The sequence below is a fragment of the Chrysemys picta genome, chromosome 18 (assembly GCF_011386835.1).
Source record: "Chrysemys picta bellii isolate R12L10 chromosome 18, ASM1138683v2, whole genome shotgun sequence".
NCBI lineage: Eukaryota > Metazoa > Chordata > Testudines > Emydidae > Chrysemys > Chrysemys picta.
The window spans coordinates 558,474-581,458 of record NC_088808.1 but is presented as its reverse complement, the minus strand read 5'-3'; the positions used below and the strand labels follow the sequence as shown (position 1 = coordinate 581,458).

The window sequence follows — 22,985 nt, the reverse complement described above, 5'->3', positions numbered from 1 at the left end:
TTGTCAATCCTACAGCCTAATTGAAGTGCAGAACGGAGGTTGGAAGGGGAATGATTGGGGGTGCGGAGTATTCAGCCTCCTTGTGCATATACAGTGTTCTCATGATCACATTCGGTGCAGAAGTTGGGCGCTGTGCCATGCATGAGGCAAGGCTGTAGGAAGAGAAAAGAGTCTCGTGGTTATGGCAGCTGAATGCTGCCCTGAAGGACTCAATTCTATCCCTGTCTCTGCCACAGAGTTCGTGTGTGGCGATGGGTATGTCACTTACACCAATCTTTTCACAGTTCATTTTCTGGGTGCCCAGCGCACGCCCCTGGCCCATAGGCAGAGGGAGGGTGACTATGGTTGGGGAAGCTAACACTTAACAGCTACCTGGAGGGTGGGGGTAGGACAGTGAGCTCGTTGGGCCCTGCACTCACTGGGGGCTGTCGGAGAGCAAGCTAGCGCTGGCTCCTATCCCATGGCCACAGGAGGGCTGCAGAGCAAGCCCTCCTAGCTATGTCCTGTCCCATGGAGGGGGTTGGCCTGAGCCTGGCTTCCCCCCACCCCCAGCCTTTTGGCTCTTTCTCACCACAGGTTGGGTCAGGGCTTCCCCTCGAGCTGGACATGCATGTGAGGGGCAGTTGGGGAGCTGGGCTGATAGATTGGGGGGGCTGAGCCCCCGCTAGCCATAGCCCCCCGCCACCTGTACCCTGGGGCTAGATCTGCAACTGCTGCAGCTGAGGTCAATTGGCAGTCTGCTTCGCACACAGAACGGGCTATAAAAACACTAACTGGCCGGGAAAAGCAGGAACTGTGTCACAAATTGGGCGACCAAAGCGAGTGTCCACTGTTGACGGTTTTGGCCTTCCGTGGTCTGTGCTGTGTTCACCAGCTGGATGAGGAGGATGACGCTACCACCTACTTGCAGGGGGTGGTGTGAAGCTGAATTCATGAATAGCTGTGCTGGACTGAGGTGCTGTGGTGAAAGCAACATAGCAAAGCACCTGAGGAAGCAACTACTCTTGTGTTCAGTGCAGGGTGCTGTGGTAAATAATGCCCAGGACTGCCTGCTGACCACAATGGATAAAAGAAATAAGGAGGTGCCTGTGGAGAACAGAGCCTGTGACGACTGAATCCTGGTGCATACACACAAGGGGGTGGGTCAAGGTAGCCTAGGCAACTGATTTCTGATTCTGAGGGCTTGATTCTGCACCTTCAGGATGCTCTTTGGAGGCAGTTGTTGGATGGAGACTCAGTCCCCTGGGAGAGAGCCGCTGTGCCAACCCAGCACCTCTGGGCACTTGGTTGAAATGCCTGATGGGGGAGAGCTGGAGGTTCAGAGCAGCCATAAACTCTGGGGCAAGCTGAGGCCTGGGAGTGCTATGCTGCCCCACCCCCCACCCCCGCCTGAGCCCTGCATGTGCTGCAGCACGTAGAGGGTCACTGTTGCAACGCTTTGTCCTGCAACCCCAGGATCTCTGGGGAGGAGAAATTGGATTTCAACATCCTCATGTCAATAGTTGCCTGGTGGGGGCGGGGAGGGGACAAAGAGTGGGGCCAGGCCTGAGCCATCTCAGCCAGTCGCTGTATTTGCCTTCTGCAGATAACCAGCTAGGCACTTGGGGGTGAGGAAAGAGGGAGAAGGATTCCACCCCACGCCTGGGCAGTAGAGGGGGTCAAAGCAAAGCCTGGGAGCAGAGCTGAGGTAAGTGCTCTGACTCCAGCCATGGTGGAGGAGAGGGGCCCTTCCTGAGCCCACTGTGGCCCAGGAACCCCTCATTGCAGGCCCCCTCCAGTCTGTACTGCAGCATGCAGCATACATGGGGGTTTACCGCTGAACCCCAAGGTGCTATCACCCTCCCGGCGTGGGGGCAGGGCTGGATTCAATATGGGAGCTGACGAGAGGATGGCAGAAGTGGTCCAGGGCTTTCCCCTTTCCCTGAACGTTCCCTGTTCCAAGGCTGTTGTCACACACACGGTAATCAATGACTCCCACGACTGGTGAGCGGCTCCTCCCAATGCAATACTGTGTTTCCTTGCCCTTTGCACCAAGTGCCAGATGGGTGGGCTGGCAGCTTGGGGGAGCGCAGTCGCAGAGCCCCAGCAAGTGGAAGCAGTTTCCTCAGAGTCTCACCTGCTGCTGGCTGGCTTGACTCTGTTCAGCAGCTATGCTGGTGCTGGGATGGCTGCTGGAAAGGTAGGGGCAAAAGCATGTCCCTGGCTGCTGCGTGTGCTCCCACCCACAGCAGTGGGGACCTGGGGCTGTTGGATCAAAGACCCACCGGTTTTGCTGCTGGGCCAGGTCTTCTGAGCTGCCTTACCCCGCTCCCAGCTCTGCTCCTACCGGCCAGTATGTCGAGTAGGGTCTGACAGACAGGGCTTTGCAAGATCCGGCTGAATCTGGGGGAGCGGGACAGGGCAGGGAGCGGAACTGAAACGGCTGCTGGGGATTGGGGGGGAGGGGTGACGTACTAATCTGTAGTGAGCTCAAGGCTGTGGCATTAGGCCAAGTCCCATACTGCACCAAACAGCCCTGCACAGGGGGGAAAGGAAGCAGACTAGTGGGAAATGTGGCAGGGAATCCACCCTGGCAGGTGCCTCCCAGTGTGGTGGTGGCGAGGGATAGTTCAGTGGTTTGAGCATTGGCCTGCTAAACCCAGCATTGTGAGTTCAATTCCTAATGGGGCCATTTACGGATCTGCGGCAAAACATTGAGGTCCCTTCTAACCCTGATATTCTATGACTTCTCTGCCCTGAGTTGATTGACTACCTGTTTGCTCCCTCCCTCACAGCCACATCACCTCAGCATCATTTCCCTTACTCTTTTCTGTCGCCCCAACCACTCACCCTTTTCCCCTCAGGGCTCCTCTCCCTTCCCTTTAGCTTATTCCTTCCAAATCGCACTCCCCCACAAAAAAAAACCATGGCACTGCCATGCAATTTGCCACTGTCCCTGCTCAGGTGCTCTCTGCTCTCCCTGCCCCGTCCAGGGTCTGTCTGGGCTGCTTCGAGTGTCAGCGCTTTGGGGCTGGGATGTTTTGTCCTGTACTTGCATGGCGCCTAGCACCCTGGCTGATGGCAGAGACTCACAGGATTGATGGTAAGACATACAATAAATAATAACAATAAGCCACACCAGCCAGGCATCGTCTGTTCCAGGTTAACTGCGGGGAATACCAGCAATGAGGAGGGCTGTGAGAACAAACATGAACACGAACACACACACACTTATGTCTGACAATGGGGGGGGGGGGGTTACCCCATCCAGCTCAGCCTCCCCCTCCATACTTTGCTGGTTGTGTTTGTTTGGCCAGCACTTTCCTCTTAAGCTCTGCTCCCGCCCCCAAGGAGTCACAGCTGCCAGGGGGCAGATTGGTGTGGATACACCATGGCCCCGCTAAGGAGGGGCAATGAAGCTGAACATATCAGTGACTGCTGTTAACACAGCCTGGCTAAGCCAGTGACCAGCCAGTCCCATTTCCAGCCTTTGGCCCTGTGCAAACAGCGCCCTGAGGTGCGCGACTCCCCAGCCCTGGCCTGTTATTCCGACTTGGACTACGCTTAGAAATGACGTTGGTCAGAACAGTCAGAAATGTTACGCTCTGAGTCCTGAGATTAAACTGAGCTAGCCTGGGGTGGATGAAAGAATTCTTCCACCTTAAACCTAGCTACCATCTTGGAGGAAGTGGATCTACCACTGCACTGGAAAATCCCCTTCCCTCAACATAGGAAGTGTCTACACTTGAGTGGCACAGCTACAGCACAGCAGCCTCAGGCCTCGTCTACACTAGAAAATTAAGTTGGCCTAAATATGTTGCTCAGGGGTGTGAAAAATCCAGACCCCTGAATAGAGTAGTTAAGCCAACCTAACCCATGGTGTAGACAGTGCTAGGTCAATAGAAGAATTCTCCTGTTGCCCTAGCAACCGCCTCTCAGGGAGGTGGATTGCCTATGCTGATGGGAGAACCCCTCTGGTCAGCGAAGGTGACGTCTACACTGAAACGCTCCTGCTGGGCTCAGAAAGCACCTTGGCTTCTCCAGGCAGGTCTCTCCATTGCAGGGCACTGCTGGCTCCCTAGGGCTGTTGCCAGCACGGGTGGGTCACAGCGAGGAGCTGAGGCAGCCATGCCGTTCCTGCTTCCGCTGCCTGTGTTCAGGGGCGGCTCCAGGCACCAGCACACCAAGCGTGTGCCTGGGGTGGCAATCCGCGGGGGGGCGGCCTGCCGGTTGCTGTGGGGGCGGCACTCAGGGAGCCTTCGGCGGCATGCCTGCGGGAGGTCCGCCAGTCCCACGGTTTTGGCGGTGGTTACGCTGAAGACACAGGACCGGCAGACCTCCCGCAGGCATGCCGCCGAATCCACGTTACCAGCCGGACCTCCCGCAGGCGCGCCACCGAAAGCTGCCTGACTGCCATGCTTGGAGTGGCAAAATACATAGAGCCGCCCCTGCCTGTGTTGGCTTTGGCTTGCCTCGGGGACTTTGCGCTCTCTGCAGCGGCAAAGCCACAGGCCAGGGGCTAGCTCAGGGTAGGATCCGAGGACCCAGACAGCCAGCAGGGCAGCCAGGACTCTCTTACTGGCTGATTTCATCCCTGGGGGAAACTTTCCTCAGCACCCAGCTCCTCTGGTGCGGGAGCCAAGGCCAGTCCAGCTCCTGCAGCCCTGGGGATGGGCCCTCAGTAATGAGCCAGCGAGCTCAGCTGGGACCCTGCTGCTTCCCCAGGACAGGTCCCAAGGCAGCAGGTCCCACCCCAGCCCAGGCCTCATGGCGCTGGCTCCGGCTGATGTCCTGCTGGACGTGTGTGCCAGGGAGTGTGTGATTTGCTACGAGGCCTACAAAGCGGCTTCCAAGTGGCGGGTGCCCAAGCTGCTGCTGTGCCACCACTCACTGTGCTTCTCTTGCCTCAGGAAGCTGGTGACCCTAGCAGGATGGTGACCCTAGTGCCCGAACAGGGGCTGCAGACCCTGCAGAATGATGAGGAAATGATGAGCCCCGGGGTCCTGGCGGGGGCCAGCTCGGCCCCAGGGAAGGAGGAGAAGGAGAAGGAGGAAGAGGAAGAGGCGGCCCCCAGCACCTTGGAGTACTCCACAAGCGATTCCTCTCTCTCCCTGGACATGGAGTTTAACTACGTGACCCATTCATCCGTCTTCACTATAAGCAGCATGGTCTCCCCGTACGGCTTGGCGGTACTGGGCAGCCCCAGGGCCTTGAGCGGGTTCCACATGCAGGAGGTGCAGAACGCCTTCTTGGTGGGGCTCCCAGGCCGAGCGGCATCTGCAGATGCTCAATGGGTATCTCCTCAGTGGAGAATCTGCGCCTGTGCTTCGCCATGGGCATCCTCATCCTCATCATCTCCGTCTTCTTCCTGCTGGTGTTCCTGAAGTAGGTCAGGATCTGGGGGTGCAGCAGGAGGAGTGGCTGGAACCGGCCCAGGACAGAACTGACCCAGTAGCCATGGTTGCAGGGACCCAGGCTGCTGATGGAGCAATGGGGAGAGGCCTTTTCAGATGGATCAGCTGAGCTCTGACCTGGGACTCCTGCAGGAGCCCAAACGTGGTGGCCTCCACCCAGAGCCTCGCTAAGCCACATGCGTGGTGTCCTCAGTGCTGGGGACGCAGGGTGGGCTGAGCGTGGGTGACAGGGGGTATCCCCTACAGCCACCTAGTGGCAGCATGAGAGTTGGGGGTGAACACTGGCCCCCACGCATGGGGCGGTACTTAGCGTCTCTGGGCAGGAGGCAGCGCGCTGCATGACTGAATTGGCTGCAGATTTGTCTATGGCTGAGTGACTCAATGTGGTGTGGGCACTAGAATAGTTGGGGGTGGGGATGGCATGGAGGTTTATCCAGAGCTCTCTGCTGGGTGCGGGCATTGTGAATGCGCAGAACTGTGGACAATTCAGCAAAAGCTGGCCCAGCTGGCCTCCAGAGACAGAGGCCCATTTTGGATACGGCCTCGTTTAACAGGCAGGGATTGAATAGCTCCCTGCTCCAGCTTGACTGAGTTAATGGCTAGAGCTCACCTCAACAGCAGCAGCTGCGTCTCACCCTCCTTAAGTGCTAAGGCTTCTAGGCCCAGATCCTGAAAGGTACTGGGGCTGCCTCCCAATGTCCATTAAAGTCAGTTGGCGTTAGAAGCCTAAATAGCTTTGAGGGTCTGGGCCTTACTGCCTGAGCATGAGCACGCTCGGTTGGGTGCACTTGTGTGGTGAGAACCCCCCTCACCCTCCATTCCCTACACCTGGAATTGCTTCCCCCTGAACAGTGTCAGCATTGCCAGCCTGTTGCCGGCACAGAATGCCTGAGGACAGCAACAGCGGGGTTCATTGCCCGGTGTGCTTCGCGCCAATAAACACACCAGGGGTGGAGAAACAAACAACGTTTATTTGGGATCCCAAAGCGGTGCGAGGAGACTGGCAAGTCTCAAATCAAGCACACTAACAGGAACAGTTTTTCTTCTTTTATACATTGTGCAGTTAAGCCTCACTCCCCACCCCTTTCCCCTCCCTTCCTCCCCTTCTACCCCTTCCTTCCCTGGTAACAGTTACTAAGCAAATAACGATTACATTTAAGCAGTTAAGTCATTCTTGGCAGCTATAAGCCTAGCTTGTTAGTAACTTCTTTAAACTGTTATCTTGTCCTTTTTCCCTTCAGCCAGAAACATGCAGGCCTCATTATTACCGCTTGATACCGGTGTGAGCAGGAGGTTGCACACAGATAACTGGTTGCTTACATATTCCAATTGCACCTGGCTTTTGAGGTTGATTAGAGTTTAAACGTGGAAGAAGTTTGGTTCATATAGGCCTAGTGCAGGAAGGCTTCATTGACACTTAGGGTATGTCTACACTACGGGATTAATCCGAATTTATATAATTCGAATTTGGAAAACAGGTTGTATAAAGTCGAAATGTATGCAGCCACACTAAGCACATTAATTCGGCGGTGTGCGTCCAAGTACCGGGGCTAGCGTCGATTTCTGCACCGTTGCACTGTGGGTAGCTATCCCATAGCTATCCCATAGTTCCCGCAGTCTCCCCCGCCCATTGGAATTCTGGGTTGAGATCCCAGTGCCTGATGGGACAAAAAACATCGTCGCAGGTGGTTCTGGGTACAGCCTCACCTCCTCCCTCCCTGCATGAAAGCAACGGACGGCAGACAACCATTTCGCGCCTTTTTTCCTGGTTGGGTGAACACTGCAGACTCCATACCATGGCAAGCATGGAGCCCGCTCAGCTCAAGACAGCAGTCATGAACATTGTAAACACCTCGCGCGTTCTCGTGGAGTTTATGCTGAGCCAGGACCAGAAAAACGAGGCGAGGAGGCAGCGGCGGCGGCAGCGCAGCGACAAGCATGATGAGGACATGGACATGGACACGGATACAGAATTCTGTGAAACCGCGGGCCCCGGTGCTTTGGAGATCATGTTGTTAATGGGGCTGGTTCTTTCCATGGAACGCCGATTCTGGGCAAGGAAAACAAGCACAGACTGGTGGGACCGCATAGTGTTGCAGGTGTGGGATGATTCCCAGTGGCTGCGGAACTTTCGCATGCGTAAGGGCACTTTCATGGAACTTTGTGACTTGCTGTCCCCTGCCCTGAAACGCCAGAATACCAAGATGAGAGCAGCCCTCACAGTTGAGAAGTGCGTGGCGATAGCCCTGTGGAAGCTTGCAACGCCAGACAGCTACCGGTCACTCGGGAATCAATTTGGAGTGGGCAAATCTACTGTGGGGGCTGCTGTGATGCAAGTAGCCAAAGCAATCACTCAGGTGCTGCTACGAAAGTTAGTGACTCTGGGAAATGTGCAGGCCATAGTGGATGGCTTTGCTGCAATGGGATTCCCTAACTGTGGTGGGGCGATAGATGGAACCCATATCCCTATCTTGGTACCGGAGCACCAAGCCACCGAGTACATAAACCGCAAGGGGTACTTTTCAATGGTGCTGCAAGCACTTGTGGATCACAAGGGACGTTTCACCAACATCAACGCGGGCTGGGCGGGAAGGGTTCATGACGCTCGCGTCTTCAGGAACACTACTCTGTTTAAAGGGCTGCAGCAAGGGACTTACTTTCCGGACCAGAAAATAACCGTTGGGGATGTTGAAATGCCAATAGTTATTCTTGGGGACCCAGCCTACCCCTTAATGCCATGGCTCATGAAGCCATACACAGGCAGCCTGGACAGGAGTCAGGAGCTGTTTAACTACAGGCTAAGCAAGTGCAGAATGGTGGTAGAATGTGCATTTGGCCGTTTAAAAGGTCGCTGGCGATCATTATTGACTCGCTCTGACCTCAGCCAAAGCAATCTCCCCATTGTTATTTCTGCTTGCTGCGTGCTCCACAATCTCTGTGAAAGTAAGGGGGAGACCTTTATGGCGGGGTGGGAGGCTGAGGCAAATCGCCTGGCTGCTGACACCAGGGCGATTAGAAGAGCACACCAGGAAGCGCTGTGCATCAGAGAAGCTTTGAAAACCAGTTTCATGACTGGCCAGGCTACAGTGTGAAATATCTGTTTGTTTCTCCTTCATGAAAACCCGCCCCCTTTATTGACTGATTTTCTGTAAGGAACCCACCCTCCCCCTTCCCCCAGCTTTCTTTCAAACCAAATAAAGTCACTATCATTTAAAAATCATTTATTCTTTATTAATAGATTAGAAAAAGAGGGAGGGAACCCGGGTGGGATTTGGGAGGAGGATCGGTGGGAAGGAAAAGGCCACTAAAAAAAGGTTAAAAAAATGACAGCCTTTTGCTTGGGCTGTCTACTGGGGTGGAATGGGAAGGTGTACGGAGCCTCCCCCCCCCACGTTCTTACACGTCTGGGTGAGGAGGATACGGAACATGGGGAGCGGGGAGGGGGGTACAGGGGCTGTAGCGGCAGTCTGTTTTCCTGCAGCCGTTCCTGAAGCTCCACCAGACGCCGAAGCATGTCTGTTTGCTCACGCAGCAGCCCCAGCATTGCATCCTGCCTCCTCTGATCTTCCTGCCACCACCTCTCATCTCGAGCGTCTCTCCTCTCCTCACGTTGGTCCCTTCTATCCTCACGTTGGTCCCTCATGTCCTCACGTTGGTCCCTCCTGTCCTCACGTTCACTGGCTTCTTTCCTATACTTTGCAACCGTTTCCTTCCACTCATTCAGATGAGCTCTGTCACTGCGGCTGGATTCCATAATTTCTGAAAACATCTCGTCTCGCGTTTTCTTTTTACGACGCCTTATCTGTGATAGCCTTCGGGATGGAGGAGGGAGGCTTGAGGAATTTGCAGCTGCTGTAGGGAGGGGAAAAAAGAGAGAATTGTTTAAAAAGATACATTTTGCAGAACAATGCTTATACTCTTTCACGGTGACCAACACTATTCACATTACATAGCACATGTGATTTCTGTGCAAGGTCGCATTTTGCCTCTTAATGCTGAGTGCCTGTGGCTTTGCTGCTAGAGATCACAGGTCTGGGCAACAGAATTCAGCTTGCATGCGGCCATGGTAAGCCATTGTCTTACAGCTTCTGCGCCCTCCTTTCCCACATACCAAGCATAGCCTGTAGAGTGCTGCGGTTTTTCTGTTAACATTCAGCAGCAGCAGAAAACAAACTAACCACCCCACCCCACCCCTCCCGCCATGAATTCTCTGGGATGATCGCTGTACCCCTCCCCCCACCGCGTGGCTGGTATCAGGGAAGATCCCTGCAGGAACCAAACTAACCACCCCCCCCCGCCGCCGCCCCCCTCCCGCCATAAATTCTCTGGGATGATCACGGTACCCCTCCCCTCACCGCGTGGCTGGTAACAGGGAAGATCCCTGCTAGCCAAACGCGAAAAGCTCAGGGCCAATTTCCCATCTGCGCTTGGCTAACTGCAGGGAAGGATTTATTTTCCGCCACAGGCAAACAGCCCAGTAGGAATGGCCACCTCTGTCCCCTTAATTAAGTTCCAGTATTTCAACCAGGTTACCATGAGTGATATCACTCTCCTGAGGATTACACAACAAGATAAAGAACGGATGTTGCTTGAATGCCAGCAAACACCGGGACCATACGCTGCCAGGCTTTGTCAGGCAATGATACCAGATTACTTGCTGCAAGCATGGCGTGGTCAAGTGTCCTACCATGGAGGACGAAATAAGGATGCACTGCCCAGAAACCTTGTGGCAAGGCTTTTGGAGTACCTCCAGGAGAGCTTCATGGAGATGTCCCTGGAGGATTTCCGCTCCATCCCCAGACACGTTAACAGACTTTTCCAGTAGCTGAACTGACCGCGAATGCATCCCAAGTCCTCAGGGCAAAGTAATCATTAAAAACCGTTTGCTTTTAAAACAAGTTTTATATTTTAAAAGGTAAACTCACCTGAGGTCCCTTCCATGGGGTCAGGGTCTTGGATACTGGCTTGGGAGGGTTGGGAGGGTACTTCAGTCAGGGTGAGAAAAAGATCCTGGCTGTTGGGGAGAACGGAGTGCTGTGTGCTCTCTGCAAGCTCCTCCTCCTCCTCCTCCTCCTCCTCCCCCCCATCGGCAGAATCCTCAGGTGTAGCTGATGAGACTATCCCTGACCCGGAATCCACGATCACAGGTGGGGTAGCGGTGGCAGCCCCCCCTAGAATTGCATGCAGCTCGGCGTAGAAGCGGCATGTCCACGGCTCTGACCCGGAGCGACCGTTTGCCTCCTTTGTTTTTTGATAGGCTTGTCTGAGCTCCTTGACTTTCACGCGGCACTGATCTGAGTCCCTATTGTGGCCTCTCTCCATCATGCCCTTGGAGATTTTTTCAAAAGTTTTGGCATTTCGTCTTTTAGAACGAAGTTCTGCAAGCACTGAATCCTCTCCCCATATAGCGATCAGATCCAGTACCTCCCGTACGGTCCATGCTGGTGCTCTTTTTCGATTATCGGCCTGCATGGTTACCTGTGCTGATGAGCTATCTGTGGTCACTTGTGCTCTCCACGCTGGGCAAACAGGAAATGAAATTCAAATGTTCGTGGGGCTTTTCCTGTCTACCTGGCCAGTGCATCCGAGTTTAGATTGCTCTCCAGAGCGGTCACAATGGTGCACTGTGGGATAGCTCCCAGAGGCCAATACCATCGAATTGCGGCCACACTATCCCTAATTCGAAATGTTAAAATCGATTTTGGCGCTACTCCGCTCGTCGGGGTGGAGTACAGAAATCGATTTAAAGGGCCCTTTATATCGAAATAAATAGCGTCGTTGTGTGGACGGTTGCAGGGTAAATTCGAATTAAAGCTGATAAATCCGAATTAAAGTCGTAGTGTAGACGAGGCCTTAGTGGCCTTCCACCCTCCTGAGTTACCTAGGGTTATGCCTAGTGACACCAACAAGCCCCTAGTGGTCAGGGGTCAGGCCCCACACGCAGAAGCCTGAACACTGGTATTTCTTCTTTGAATGATTGCTCATTTGTATTCCACAGTAGGTGTGCGTGCTGCATCGGAGTCAAAAGCTTTTTCCTTAGCAGTACCCATAGGGGAGCAGGCAGTTAGGCTTGGAGGAAAGGACATGCTAGGAAGGGGTTCAGCACATCCTCTTGGAAAGCAGGCGACCTTTCATGTGCTGAGCCTACTTGGCAAAGTGGTCTCAGTTTTTCCGATGGGCGGATGAGCAGGGTGTTTCCCCCATGGCTGCCCCAATACAGCTAATTTTGGACTACCTCCTTCACTTTAGGGCCCAGGGCCTGGCACCCTCGTCCATTAAGGTGCACTTGGAGGCCATATCTGCTTTCCATCTGCTGGTGCGGGGGGCCACATGGTATTCTCCCATGCTATGACTGGCCTATTCCTTAAGGGATTCAATCATCTCTTCCTGTGTGTTAGTCCCCCAGTCAGACCTGAACCTGGTATTGGCCCGCTTCACAGACCCCCTGTTTGAGCCACTAGCTATGTGCTCCTGGTCGCATCTCTCGTGGTGGTGATCACGTCAGCTGGGTGGGTCTTGGAGCTCAGGGCCCTGACCTCTGAGCCCCCGTACATGGTGGTCCATAAGGATAAGGTCCAGCTCCGCCCACATCCTTTGTTCCTCACGAAGGTGGACTCTGCCTACCACATGGGTCAGGACATTTTCCTGCCAGTCCTCTGCCCCAAGCCCCATGGGTCCAGTGAGGAGCGACGCCTCCACACGCTGGATTTGAGACAGGCTCTGGCTTTTTACCTGGAGTGGACTAAGGCATTCAGGAAGTCCTTGTAGCTGTTCATCTCCTCGGCCGAGTGCATGAAGGGTCAGCCAATCTCCACTCAGCGGCTCTCCAACTGGATCACCTCGTTCATCCATACCTGTTATGACCTGGCAGGAATCCCTCACTGCCAATTGTGAGGGTGCACTCAACTAGGGCGCAGACCTAGTTGGCTGCCTTTTTAGCCCCTGTCCCCATTCAAGTCATTTGCAGGGCTGCCACATGGCCTTCAGTTCACACATTCACCTCACATATTATGCAATTGTCTCCCAGACCAGGGAAGACACAGGGTTTGGCAGGGCAGTGCTCCATCCCAAGTCTCTGTGAACTCCTACCCACCTCCAACAGATATAGCTTGGAATCACCTATTGTGGAATACACTTGAGCAATCACTTGAAGAAGAAAAGACAGTTACCTTGTCGGTAACTTGTGTTCTTCAAGATGTGTTGCTCACGTCTATTCCACGTCCTGCCCTTCTTCCCCTCTGTCAGCATTGTCTGGCAAGAAGGAACTGGGGGGGGGGAGCGTGCCCCCCTAAGCCAGCAAGTTAGAGTGCTATAAAATGTAAGTGTAGACAAGCCCTAAGGGTATATCCTTGATGCAGAATTTTACCTGGAGTTAACTGATGGGGCATTAATTGCACCTAATTAATTATTGTAAAGCTGGTGTGGACTCTCCCCAAATGTTATCCATGGTACAGAGTCCTGCCCATCCTTACAAACATGGGCAATCAATTAACTCCAGGGGAACTCTCTCTTGTAGATAAGCCCTTCATGGCAAGTTGACCAGGAGCCCGAGGTGGTTAGCAAGGGACTCTGGGCCAGATTTTTAAACGTATTTAGGTGCCTAAAGATTCAGAGATTCCAAAGCCAGTGTGGAACCTGGTGATCATCTGGTCTGACCTCCTGTACAGCACAGGCCAGGGACCTTCCCCAAACCAATACCTCAAGTAGAACTTTTACATAACATAAGAACGTAAGAACGGCCGTACTGGGTCAGACCAAAGGTCCATCTAGTTCAGTATCCTGTCTACCAAGAGTGGCCAATGCCAGGTGCCCCAGAGGGAGTGAACCTAACAGGTAATGATCAAGTGATCTCTCTCCTGCCATCCATCTCCACCCTCTGACAAACAGAGGCTAGGGACACCATTCCTTACCCATCCTGACTAATAGCTATTAACGAACTTAACCTCCATGAACTTATCTAGTTTTCTTTTAAACGCTGTTATAGACCTAGCCATCACAACCTCCTCAGGTAAGGAGTTCCACAAGTTGACTGTGCGCTGTGTGAAGAAGAACTTCCTTTTATTTGTTTTAAACCTGCTACCCATTAATTTCATTTGGTGGCCCCTAGTTCTTGTATTATGGGCATAAGTAAATAACTTTTCCTTATCTACTTTCTCCACACCACGCCTGATTTTATATACCTCTATCATATCCCCCCTTAGTCTCTTCTTTTCCAAACTGAAAAGTCCTAGCCTCTTTAATCTCTCCTCATATGGGACCTGTTCCAAACCCCTAATCATTTTAGTTGCCCTTTTCTGAACCTTTTCTAGTGCCAGTATATCTTTTTTGAGATGAGGAGACCACATCTGTACGCAGTATTCAAGATGTGGGCGTACAATCTATTTATATAAGGGCAATAATATATTCTCCGTCTTATTCTCTATCCCCTTTTTAATGATTCTTAACATCCCGTTTGCTTTTTTGACTGCCTCTGCACACTGCATGGACGTCTTCAGAGAACTATCCACGATGATTCCAACATCTTTTTCCTGATTTGTTGTAGCTAAATTAGCCCCCATCATATTGTATGTATAGTTGGGGTTATTTTTTCCAATGTGCATTACTTTACATTTATCCACATTAAATTTCATTTGCCATTTTGTTGCCCAATCACTTAGTTTTGTGAGATCTTTTTGAAGTTCTTCACAGTCTGTTTTGGTCCTAACTATCTTGAGCAGTTTAGTATCATCTGCAAACTTTGCCACCTCACTTTTTATCCCATTCTCCAGATCATTTATGAATAAGTTGAATAGGATTGGTCCTAGGACAGACCCTTGGGGAACACCACTAGTTACCCCTCTCCATTCTGAGAATTTACCATTTATTCCCACCCTTTGTTCCCTGTCTTTTAACCAGTTCTCAATCCATGAAAGGACCTTCCCTTTTATCCCATGACAACTTAATTTACGTAGGAGCTTTTAGTGAGGGACCTTGTCAAAGGCTTTCTGGAAATCTAAGTACATTATGTCCACTGGATCCCCCTTGTCCACATGTTTATTGACCCTTCAAAGAACTCTAATAGATTAGTATGACACGATTTCCCTTTACAGAAATCATGTTGACTTTTGCCCAACAATTTATGTTCTTCTAGGTGTCTGACAATTTTATTCTTTACTATTGTTTCAACTAATTTGCCTGGTACTGACGTTAGACGTACCGGTCTGTAATTGCTGGGATCACCTCTAGAGCCCTTTTTAAATATTGGCGTTACATTAGCTATCTTCCAGTCATTGGGTACAAAAGCCCATTTAAAGAACAGGTTACAAACCCTAGTTAATAGTTCCGCAATTTCACATTTGAGTTCTTTCAGAACTCTTGGGTGAATACCATCTGGTCCCAATGACTTGTTACTGTTAAGTTTATCAATTAATTCCAAAACCTCCTCTAGTGACACCTCAATCTGTGACAGTTCCTCAGATTTGTTACCTACAAAAGCCAGCTCAGGTTTGGGAATCTCCCTAACATCCTCAGCCGTGAAGACTGAAGCAAAGAATTCATTTAGTTTCTCCGCAATGACTTTATCGTCTTTAAGTGCTCCTTTTGTATCTCGATCATCCAGGGGCCCCATTGGTTCTTTAGCAGGCTTCCTGCTTCTGATGTACTTAAAAAACATTTTGTTATTACCTTTTGAGTTTTTGGCTAGCCGTTCTTCAAACTCCTCTTTGGCTTTTCTTATTACATTTTTACACTTAATTTGGCAGTGTTTATGCTCCTTTCTATTTACCTCACTACGATTTGACTTCCACTTTTTAAAAAATGCCTTTTTATCTCTCACTGCTTCTTTTACATGGTTGTTAAGCCACGGTGGCTCTTTTTTAGTTCTTTTACTGTGTTTCTTAATTTGGGGTATACGTTTAAGTTGGGCCTCTATTATGGTGTCTTTAAAAAGCGTCCATGCAACTTGCAGGGATTTCACTTTAGTCACTGTACCTTTTAACGTCTGTTTAACTAACCCCCTCATTTTTGCATAGTTCCCCTTTTTGAAATTAAATGCCACAGTATTGGGCTGCTGAGGTTTTCTTCCCACCACAGGGATGTTAAATGTTATTATATTATGGTCACTATTAGAAAAAGATCCAGTCTTTATTTACAAATTGTCAGCGATGGACCCTTGGTAAATTGTCCCAATGCTTATTTACCCTCAAAAATGTACACCTTATTTCCAGTCTTAATTTGGCTAACTTCAACTTCCAGCCTTCTGATTGTTATACATTGCTCAGCTAGATTGAAGAGCCCATTATTAAATCCCAGTCAGTCAGTATGGCCTACATTTGTTCCTAGATGTTTACATATAGCCATATTAAAATGTGTATTGTTTGTTTAGCCCAGTTAACCAAGCAATCCAGTTCTTGCTGTGTCAATGACCCGTCCCCTTCATTATTTACCACTCCCCCAATTTTTGTGTCATCTGCAAACTTTATCAGTGATGATGTTATGTTGTATTGCAGGTCACCGATAAAGATGTTAAATAGGGTAGGGCCAACAACTGATCCTCGAGGGACACACACACCTCAGAAACACACCCACTTGATGGCAATTCCCCATTTACAATTACATTTTGAGACCTATCAGTTAGCCAGTTTTTAATACATGTAATGGGTACCATGTTGATTTTATATCATACTAGTTTTTTAATAAAAGTGTCATGCAGTAGTAAGGCAAACGTCTTACAGACAGCAAAGTATATTATGTCAGTGTTACCCAAAATTGGCCCAGCCAATAAGATTAAGACTAATGACCCACCAGAGTTTGGCAAAAAGCAGCACGTTTATTATACTGAGAGCAAAGCTCAAAAGAAGGCGGGCCATCACACTCGCACTCGCGTACTCATTCTCCCAGGACAGGCACAGCACAGGAGATGTCAGGATCCTTCAAGGTAAGTGTCCCACAGCGCAATGATGGATGGTGTGATGAAAGTAAGTCTTTCCGAGGCACGATGGAATGCAACGCAGCCAGGTGGTCTGGGCGAAGGGCCTTCACAGGAGGTACAAGTTTGTGAATGCACTGCCGAGCACATGGCTCCTTTCCTTTTTAAGGACCTGCTCCTCATGGCCTGCGACTAGAGATGACTTGGCCGCGTCTGGTTGGTCACACTCCACCTTGGGCAGTGTCCATGCATTGGGTGTGTGAGCGCTGCCTAATTAGAGTCCCAGACACCTTGCTTATCTGGGAGCTCTTCTGATCTTCCAGTTGTTTAAGCAACCCATTCATCCCACAAGCATTCCAGGGGGGATGGGGAGGGGGAAAGCCACTTCACAGGTATTCAAAGAGAGAGAGGAGACAAAAGTGGCGGGGGAGAGGGTGGGGGGAGAGTGTAACAGAGACCTTTTGAGCATACTGGTTATACATAGCATACAGACCCCTGCTGTTCCTACAACAGTCAGCACTGATACTGTTATCAGCCAGATGCAGAGGTGGGCCAGGGCATCTGCCCATAAAGGAATTTAGGCTCCTAATGCCATTGAAATCAACAGACACTAGGAGCCTAAATACCTGTGTGCATCTGGGCCTTTAGGCACCTTTAATGTCGTACAAAAATCTGTCTATGCCTGAATTGGGCGCTCAAGAAATTTGATCCAGTTACTGTGCCCTCAAGCCCTGGCTCCACTCACACGTTTGTAAAATCCCCTGAGGGATTCCCAAGTTAGCTGGCTCTGGTTGTGTAACCAGGGCTGCGCCAGCTAGCAGCATGGATGGTGGCACTGCCAGCAGTCGCAGGGTAGTGTAAAGGCCATTTAAAAAACTGCTCTGGAGCAGAGTGGCCTGGTGCCTGTATTTCCCTCTCCCCAAGGGGCAAAACATTTTTTTCTTTTTCTTTTCTATTTAAATTCGGCGTGTTTTTCACAGCATGAATGCCTGTGGGATGAGCCTGGGTCGCGCTGTGGGAAGCTAGGCACTGGGAAATGACAGCATCAAAGGAGCCAAGTGGGAAAACTGAACTATGGAGAGAAGAGGGGATTTTTTTCCTCCAGCTTTTAAACTCTTGGACAGGGCTCTTCTCCGTTACCACTTATTGCCTGTCAGTGACTAACATAAGGTTGAGATAAAGGAACCCTTGGTAAAGATCCAGCACCCTTGCCTCTGCTGAATGGCTGGCTCTCCCAGCAAACCTCCCTGATCCCACCAGGGTTCTCCCACAAAAGCAGGGCAGAGTAAACATGCCTGATTGTTCTAAGGCGAAAGAGATGCAGTTAAACACACAAACAAACAACCTCCCCTTTCAGGCTCTCTTAACACATGATAAAGCAGGAAAAAGGGGGAATAAGTCCAATTAGAAAAAAATCCTCTGTAACAGCAAAGGGGCAGGCGACAAGTGGAGAGGGGCCTGGACTAGCAGGTAAAGGGAGATGGTGGACTAGTAGGCGATGATGTGAGTAACTTCTTTCCGGAAGGGACAAAACACTTATTGTATCTCAGACAATTAAAATATGTGAACACTTTCCTTGTGTCACTGCCATGTACGGAATTGCCATGGGGCTGCTCCATGCTTGCAAAACGCAAAACATTCTCTCCACCACAGTGCTATGAAAAGTTTAAGGTAAACTGCCTCTAACACCGGGGTGGGTTAGGGTTTTAATCTGTTTTAATTGCCCCTTGAGCTTCCGCTGGGGAGTGACCAATGGGAGCTGCAGGGGTGGCATCTGCGAACAGGACAGCATGCAGCAGACCCACCTGGCTGTGCCGCCACGTAGGAGCCGGAGGGGGAACATGCCGCTGCTTTTGGGAGCCACTTAGGGTAAGAGACCCCCTCCTACACCCATAACTCCTCATTTCTGGCCCCACCCCAGAGCCCGCAGCCCCACCCAGAGCCCTCACCCCCTGGCATACCCCAACCCCAATTTCGTGAAAATTTATGGCCCACCATACAATTTCTATGCCTAGATGTAGTCCTCTTGCCAAAAAGTTTGCCCACCCCTATTCTAACATAAGGTACGTTGGCGGTAACAGTTCTCACATCCCTAGGAAACTGCACCGAGAACTACGAAAACATATTGAGGAAAAGTCTACAAATTCAAGCAAGAGAGTGAGACCTCATCTTGCAAGGCAGGCAGCAAGAGGGGGGAGGGAGTATAGGGGGAGGTTAATGATGGTTTAATTTTTAAACTTGGTGATCTGTTCAGGCATTTCCAAAAGATGAGCACTATGTCTGCTCAGCTTTAAAGTTTTGGACACATGACCCTGATACTTGGCACAGGGCACTTAGCTGTTCATGAGTCACTCCCTGGACATGCCTAGTCCAGAATCAAAGGGCCTTGCTTCTGTTTATCTTAACCCACAGTGGGAACAAGGCCCTGCTTCTGGAAGACGTCCACACTGAGTTATTGAGTCACTGCTGTTCCTGCGTAGCACCATGTATGAACAAGCCCTTAGGGTTGGGGTGCTGAACGATTTCCCAAAGGCTGGTAGATGTCCCCATTTTACAGCCGGGGTAAGAGACTTGCATAGATAGCTCATACTTCTCCCAATTCTCAGCCTACTGCCTAAAACAGACAGCTGGCACTCTCCTTGACTAGTAGCTGTAATCCATGATGTTACCATGTGCTCTGCTCAGGGCCAGCTCCAGGCACCAGCTTACCAAGCAGGTGCTTGGGGCGGACACTTCGGAGAGGGGCAGCACGTCCAGCTATTCGGCGGAGGGTCCCTCACTCCTGCTGGGAGTGAAGGACCTCCCACCGAATTGCCGCCACAGATCGCAATCGCGGCTTTTTTTCTTTGTTTGTTTTTGTTTTGTTTGGCTGCTTGGGGCGGCCAAAACCCTGGAGCCGGCCCAGGCTCTGCTCCATATGCCAGAGCTGCAGCAGGTTTATGTATAATTCTGTGTCGATGGACTGACCTTAGAGCTAAGCTGTGTCTGCTGATTACTAGCAGGAATCCAGACACACCTCTGTAGTTCATGCATTTCCCTTGTCCTGGGAGGACGTTATTGTTCACGTTCCCAGCAAATTGTACACTCTGCATGCTAGGGATCAACCAAACAGGAATGAAGTTGGGCTGCACAGAAAACTAAATGAACCACCAACCAGTCCTAGGAATGAGAGCATGGCAGGCCACCCCAGTCGGAGAAGGAGCTGGCACGGGGACTCTGTGCTCAGGGCCTAGAAGGCAGGAAAGCCGCAGGCTCCTCAGTACAAGACATACTCATCCTCCCCACACATAGCGATAGAATCCTGCCCAAGCAGCTGGGCCAGATCCTCAAAGCATTCCAGGTGCCTAACTCCCATTGCCCACAATGACCAAATCCCCCCGGCCTCCTGCCTCAGCCTGGCTGCAGGAACAGGACCACTGTGGCTCTTGACCCCACTCCACAGGCCCTCCTGAGCCAGCACAGAGCCCTCTTGCCCACCCGACCTGATGACCCCCATGGTGGAACAAGGGGGGCAGTTCTACCCAAGGCCTGACTGTCCTGCTGCAGCAGCACTGGGCCTTTTCCAGCACAGCAGACTCCCCCCACCCTTGGGAGCCACAGCACTGAGCTGCCACCTTTGACTGCTAGCAAGATCGGTACCACTGCAGGGAGTAGGGGTCTGCGCTTGTGATCCCCCGTGGCAGGCAGGCCCCCATCACCCCCCCATCACGGACAGGATCCCCTACAACCGCTCTGTCCCAGCAGATACAGGCAGGGCCTTCCCTTGAGGCAAGTGGAGAGGGGTGGGGGGGGATAAGCCCATGGCAGGGACGCTGCAGCCTGAAGGGGAAGTGGGCAGAGCTGCAGGGCTGGTAATGGCAGTTTTCTGGCTGGGCTGGAGGCTTTGCTGCTCCGGGTTCCCTTTCCCTGTTTACAGGGGTAGCCCAGGCTCTCATGGCTCATTAGTGGCTCCTGTTCCGCCCCATGTGGCGCTCCCAGAGACCCAGCACGCCAGGGTGGAGGTGAGTGGGAAGCTGCCTTTATTTCCTCTTTCCACAGACTCTTACCGTCTTGCTCTCAATGACCACCATAGGGGCCTCACCAGATTGTCCCAGGCTCGGGGAGCACCCCCAATGCTTGCCCCCCCCCCAGCCTGGGCCAGCCACTGTCACTTCTGTTCGTCACACAAATATTCATGTTAGGACTCGTGCTGGATGGCTGTAGGCAAATCCTCTGGCACCCACGCTCAGCCCACCCTGCGTCCCCAGCACCGAGGACACCACGCACATGGCTCAGCGAGGCTCTGGGTGGAGGCCACCACGTTTGGGCTCCTGCAGGGGTCCCAGGTCAGAGCTCAGCTGATCCATCTGAAAAGGCCTCTCCCCATTGCTCCATCAGCAGCCTGGGTCCCTGCCGCCATGGCTACTGGGTCAGTTCTGTCCTGGGCCAGTTCCAGCCACTCCTCCTGCTGCACCCCCAGATCCTGACCTACTTCAGGAACACCAGCAGGAAGAAGACAGAGATGATGAGGATGAGGATGCCCATGGCGAAGCACAGGCGCAGATTCTCCACTGAGGAGATGGGTGGTTGAGCATCTGCAGATGCTGCTCGGCCTGGGAGCCCCACCAAGAAGGCGTTCTGCACCTCCTGCATGTGGAGCCCGCTCCAGGCCCTGGAGCTGCCCGGCACCGCCAAGCCGTACGGGGAGACCACGCTGCTTATAGTGAAGATGGATGAATGGGTCACGTAGTTAAACTCCATGTCCAGGGAGAGAGAGGAATCGCTTGTGGAGTACTCCAAGGTGCTGGGGGCCGTCTCTTCCTCCTCCTCCTTCTCCTTCTCCTCCTTCCCTGGGGCCGAGCTGGCCCCCGCCAGGACGCCGGGGCTGCGCAGGCTGCACTGGGCCGATGCCTCCCGCAGAATGTCCTCGTCGTTCTGCAGGGCCTGCAGCCCCTGCTCGGGCACCAGGGTCACCATCCTGCAGAAGGGGCAGACCACAAAGGAGATGGCCTGGGCCTGGCAGACCAGCTTCCTGAGGCAAGAGAAGCACAGCGAGTGGTGGCACAGCAGCAGCTTGGGCACCCGCCACTTGGAAGCCGCTTTGTAGGCCTCGTAGCAAATCCCACACTCCCTGACACACACGTCCAGCAGGACATCAGCCGGAGCCAGCGCCATGAGGCCTCGGCTGGGGTGGGACCTGATGCCTTCGAACTTGTCCTGGGGAAGCAGCAGGGTCCCAGCTGAGCTCGCTGGCTCAGGCCGTTACTGAGGGCCCATCCCCAGGGCTGCAGGAGCTGGACTGGCCTTGGCTCCCGCACCAGAGGAGCTGGGTGCTGAGGAAAGTTTCCCCCAGGGATGAAATCAGCCAGTAAGAGAGTCCTAGCTGCCCTGCTGGCTGGCTGGGTCCTCAGATCCTACCCTGAGCTAGCCCCTGGCCTGTGGCTTTGCCGCTGCAGAGAGCGCAAAGTCCCCGAGGCGAGCCAAAGCCAACACAGGCAGCAGAAGCAGGAACGGTGTGGCTGCCTCAGCTCCTCGCTGTGATCCACCCGTGCTGGTAACAGTCCTGGGGAGCCAGCGGTGCCCTGCAATGGAGAGACCTGCCTGGAAAGGCGAAGGTGCTTTCTGAGCCCAGCAGGCGCAATCTGCTTATGTAGCCTTCAACTTCCTGGCCGGCTGCACTGTAGTCACTGAATAACAGGCCAGCACTCCGCCCGGGGAGTCCCACACTGCAGGGCACTGTTTGCACTGAGATAAAGGCTGTGAACGGGAATGACTGGTCACTTGCTTAGCCAGGCTACACCCTGGCTGAACGTTAATCACTAATTGATGATCTGCTAAGAGCAGGAGCTGGCATGTTTGGTGCCTCCCCTCCTTAGCAGGGGCCACAGTCTGCCAGGACTCCTGGGGATGGGAGCAGCCCATGGCCCAGCAGCAGTGCTCAAGAGGGAAGTGCTGACCGAACAAATGTAATCAAATGCGTGGTGTGGTTAGAGACCCGTGGCTGGAAGGAGACCGTGGCCGGTAACTGTCTCCAGTCCCACTGTTAACAGCAAGGGGTACGAATGCCTGCCTGCATTGGAATTGCTGGGATGTGCCTCTCTCCAAGGACATTTGGTCCAGTTTGGGTCCTGGCCCAAAGGCAGAGCAAGAGGCATTTTACCAGTACAGGTCTTTCCCCAGCTATTGCTTTCCAGCATGCTGAGTCAGCACACAGCAGCCCCAGGCACTGGCCTTAAGAGCTAATTGTGTTAATAGTTAAAGAACAGGGCAGCAACTTAATGCATAGCAATAGCTAATGAGAGTCCTGATCACCAGTAGAGGCTGTTTGCAAAATTGTCTCCTCCAGGACTGTCATCCTCCAGGACTGTCAGGACTTTCCTTTCAGGAGATGCCCAGATGGTGCCAAGCCCTGCCCCTCCTGGGATTTGTCACCCCCCTTTTAGCCTTGGGCTTTTATTTTTATAGTCAATGAGCTAACCTGGTTTTGAACCACCCCTTTAACTATCTCTGCAGGCAGTGCTGAGTGCTGTTGTGAGTCATTAGCTAACTTGATTAAAAACCCCTGCCTTTTCACCCTTGTGTAGACATGACCTTGGAGAGTGGATGTCCTGGTGTCTGTCTCCTCTGAACAGATGACATTTCCTACCTAGACTGAGTTATTCCAAGGCCAGAAGGGACCTTAACTACTTCCTGTTTGTGCTAGAGCA

The 22,985-nt window shown here is 52.3% G+C and overlaps 2 protein-coding genes across 2 annotated transcripts; both read right to left on the bottom strand.

Moving 5' to 3' along the window:
- Positions 1 to 8,697: 8,697 nt before the first annotated feature.
- Positions 8,698 to 10,977, bottom strand: LOC135976500 (SRRM2 protein homolog rsr-2-like). The gene is made up of 2 exons (XM_065572469.1): positions 10,319 to 10,977; positions 8,698 to 9,245 (listed from the first exon to the last, which is right to left on the bottom strand). The coding sequence occupies exons 1-2, from the start codon at positions 10,863 to 10,865 to the stop codon at positions 8,698 to 8,700; spliced, it is 1,095 nt and encodes a 364-aa protein (XP_065428541.1). The 5' UTR covers positions 10,866 to 10,977.
- Positions 10,978 to 16,180: 5,203 nt separating this feature from the next.
- LOC112061361 (E3 ubiquitin-protein ligase TRIM23-like) lies at positions 16,181 to 22,055 on the bottom strand. Its single transcript, XM_024114335.3, has one exon. The coding sequence runs from the start codon at positions 21,451 to 21,453 to the stop codon at positions 20,767 to 20,769; it is 687 nt and encodes a 228-aa protein (XP_023970103.2). The 5' UTR covers positions 21,454 to 22,055; the 3' UTR covers positions 16,181 to 20,766.
- Positions 22,056 to 22,985: the final 930 nt, after the last annotated feature.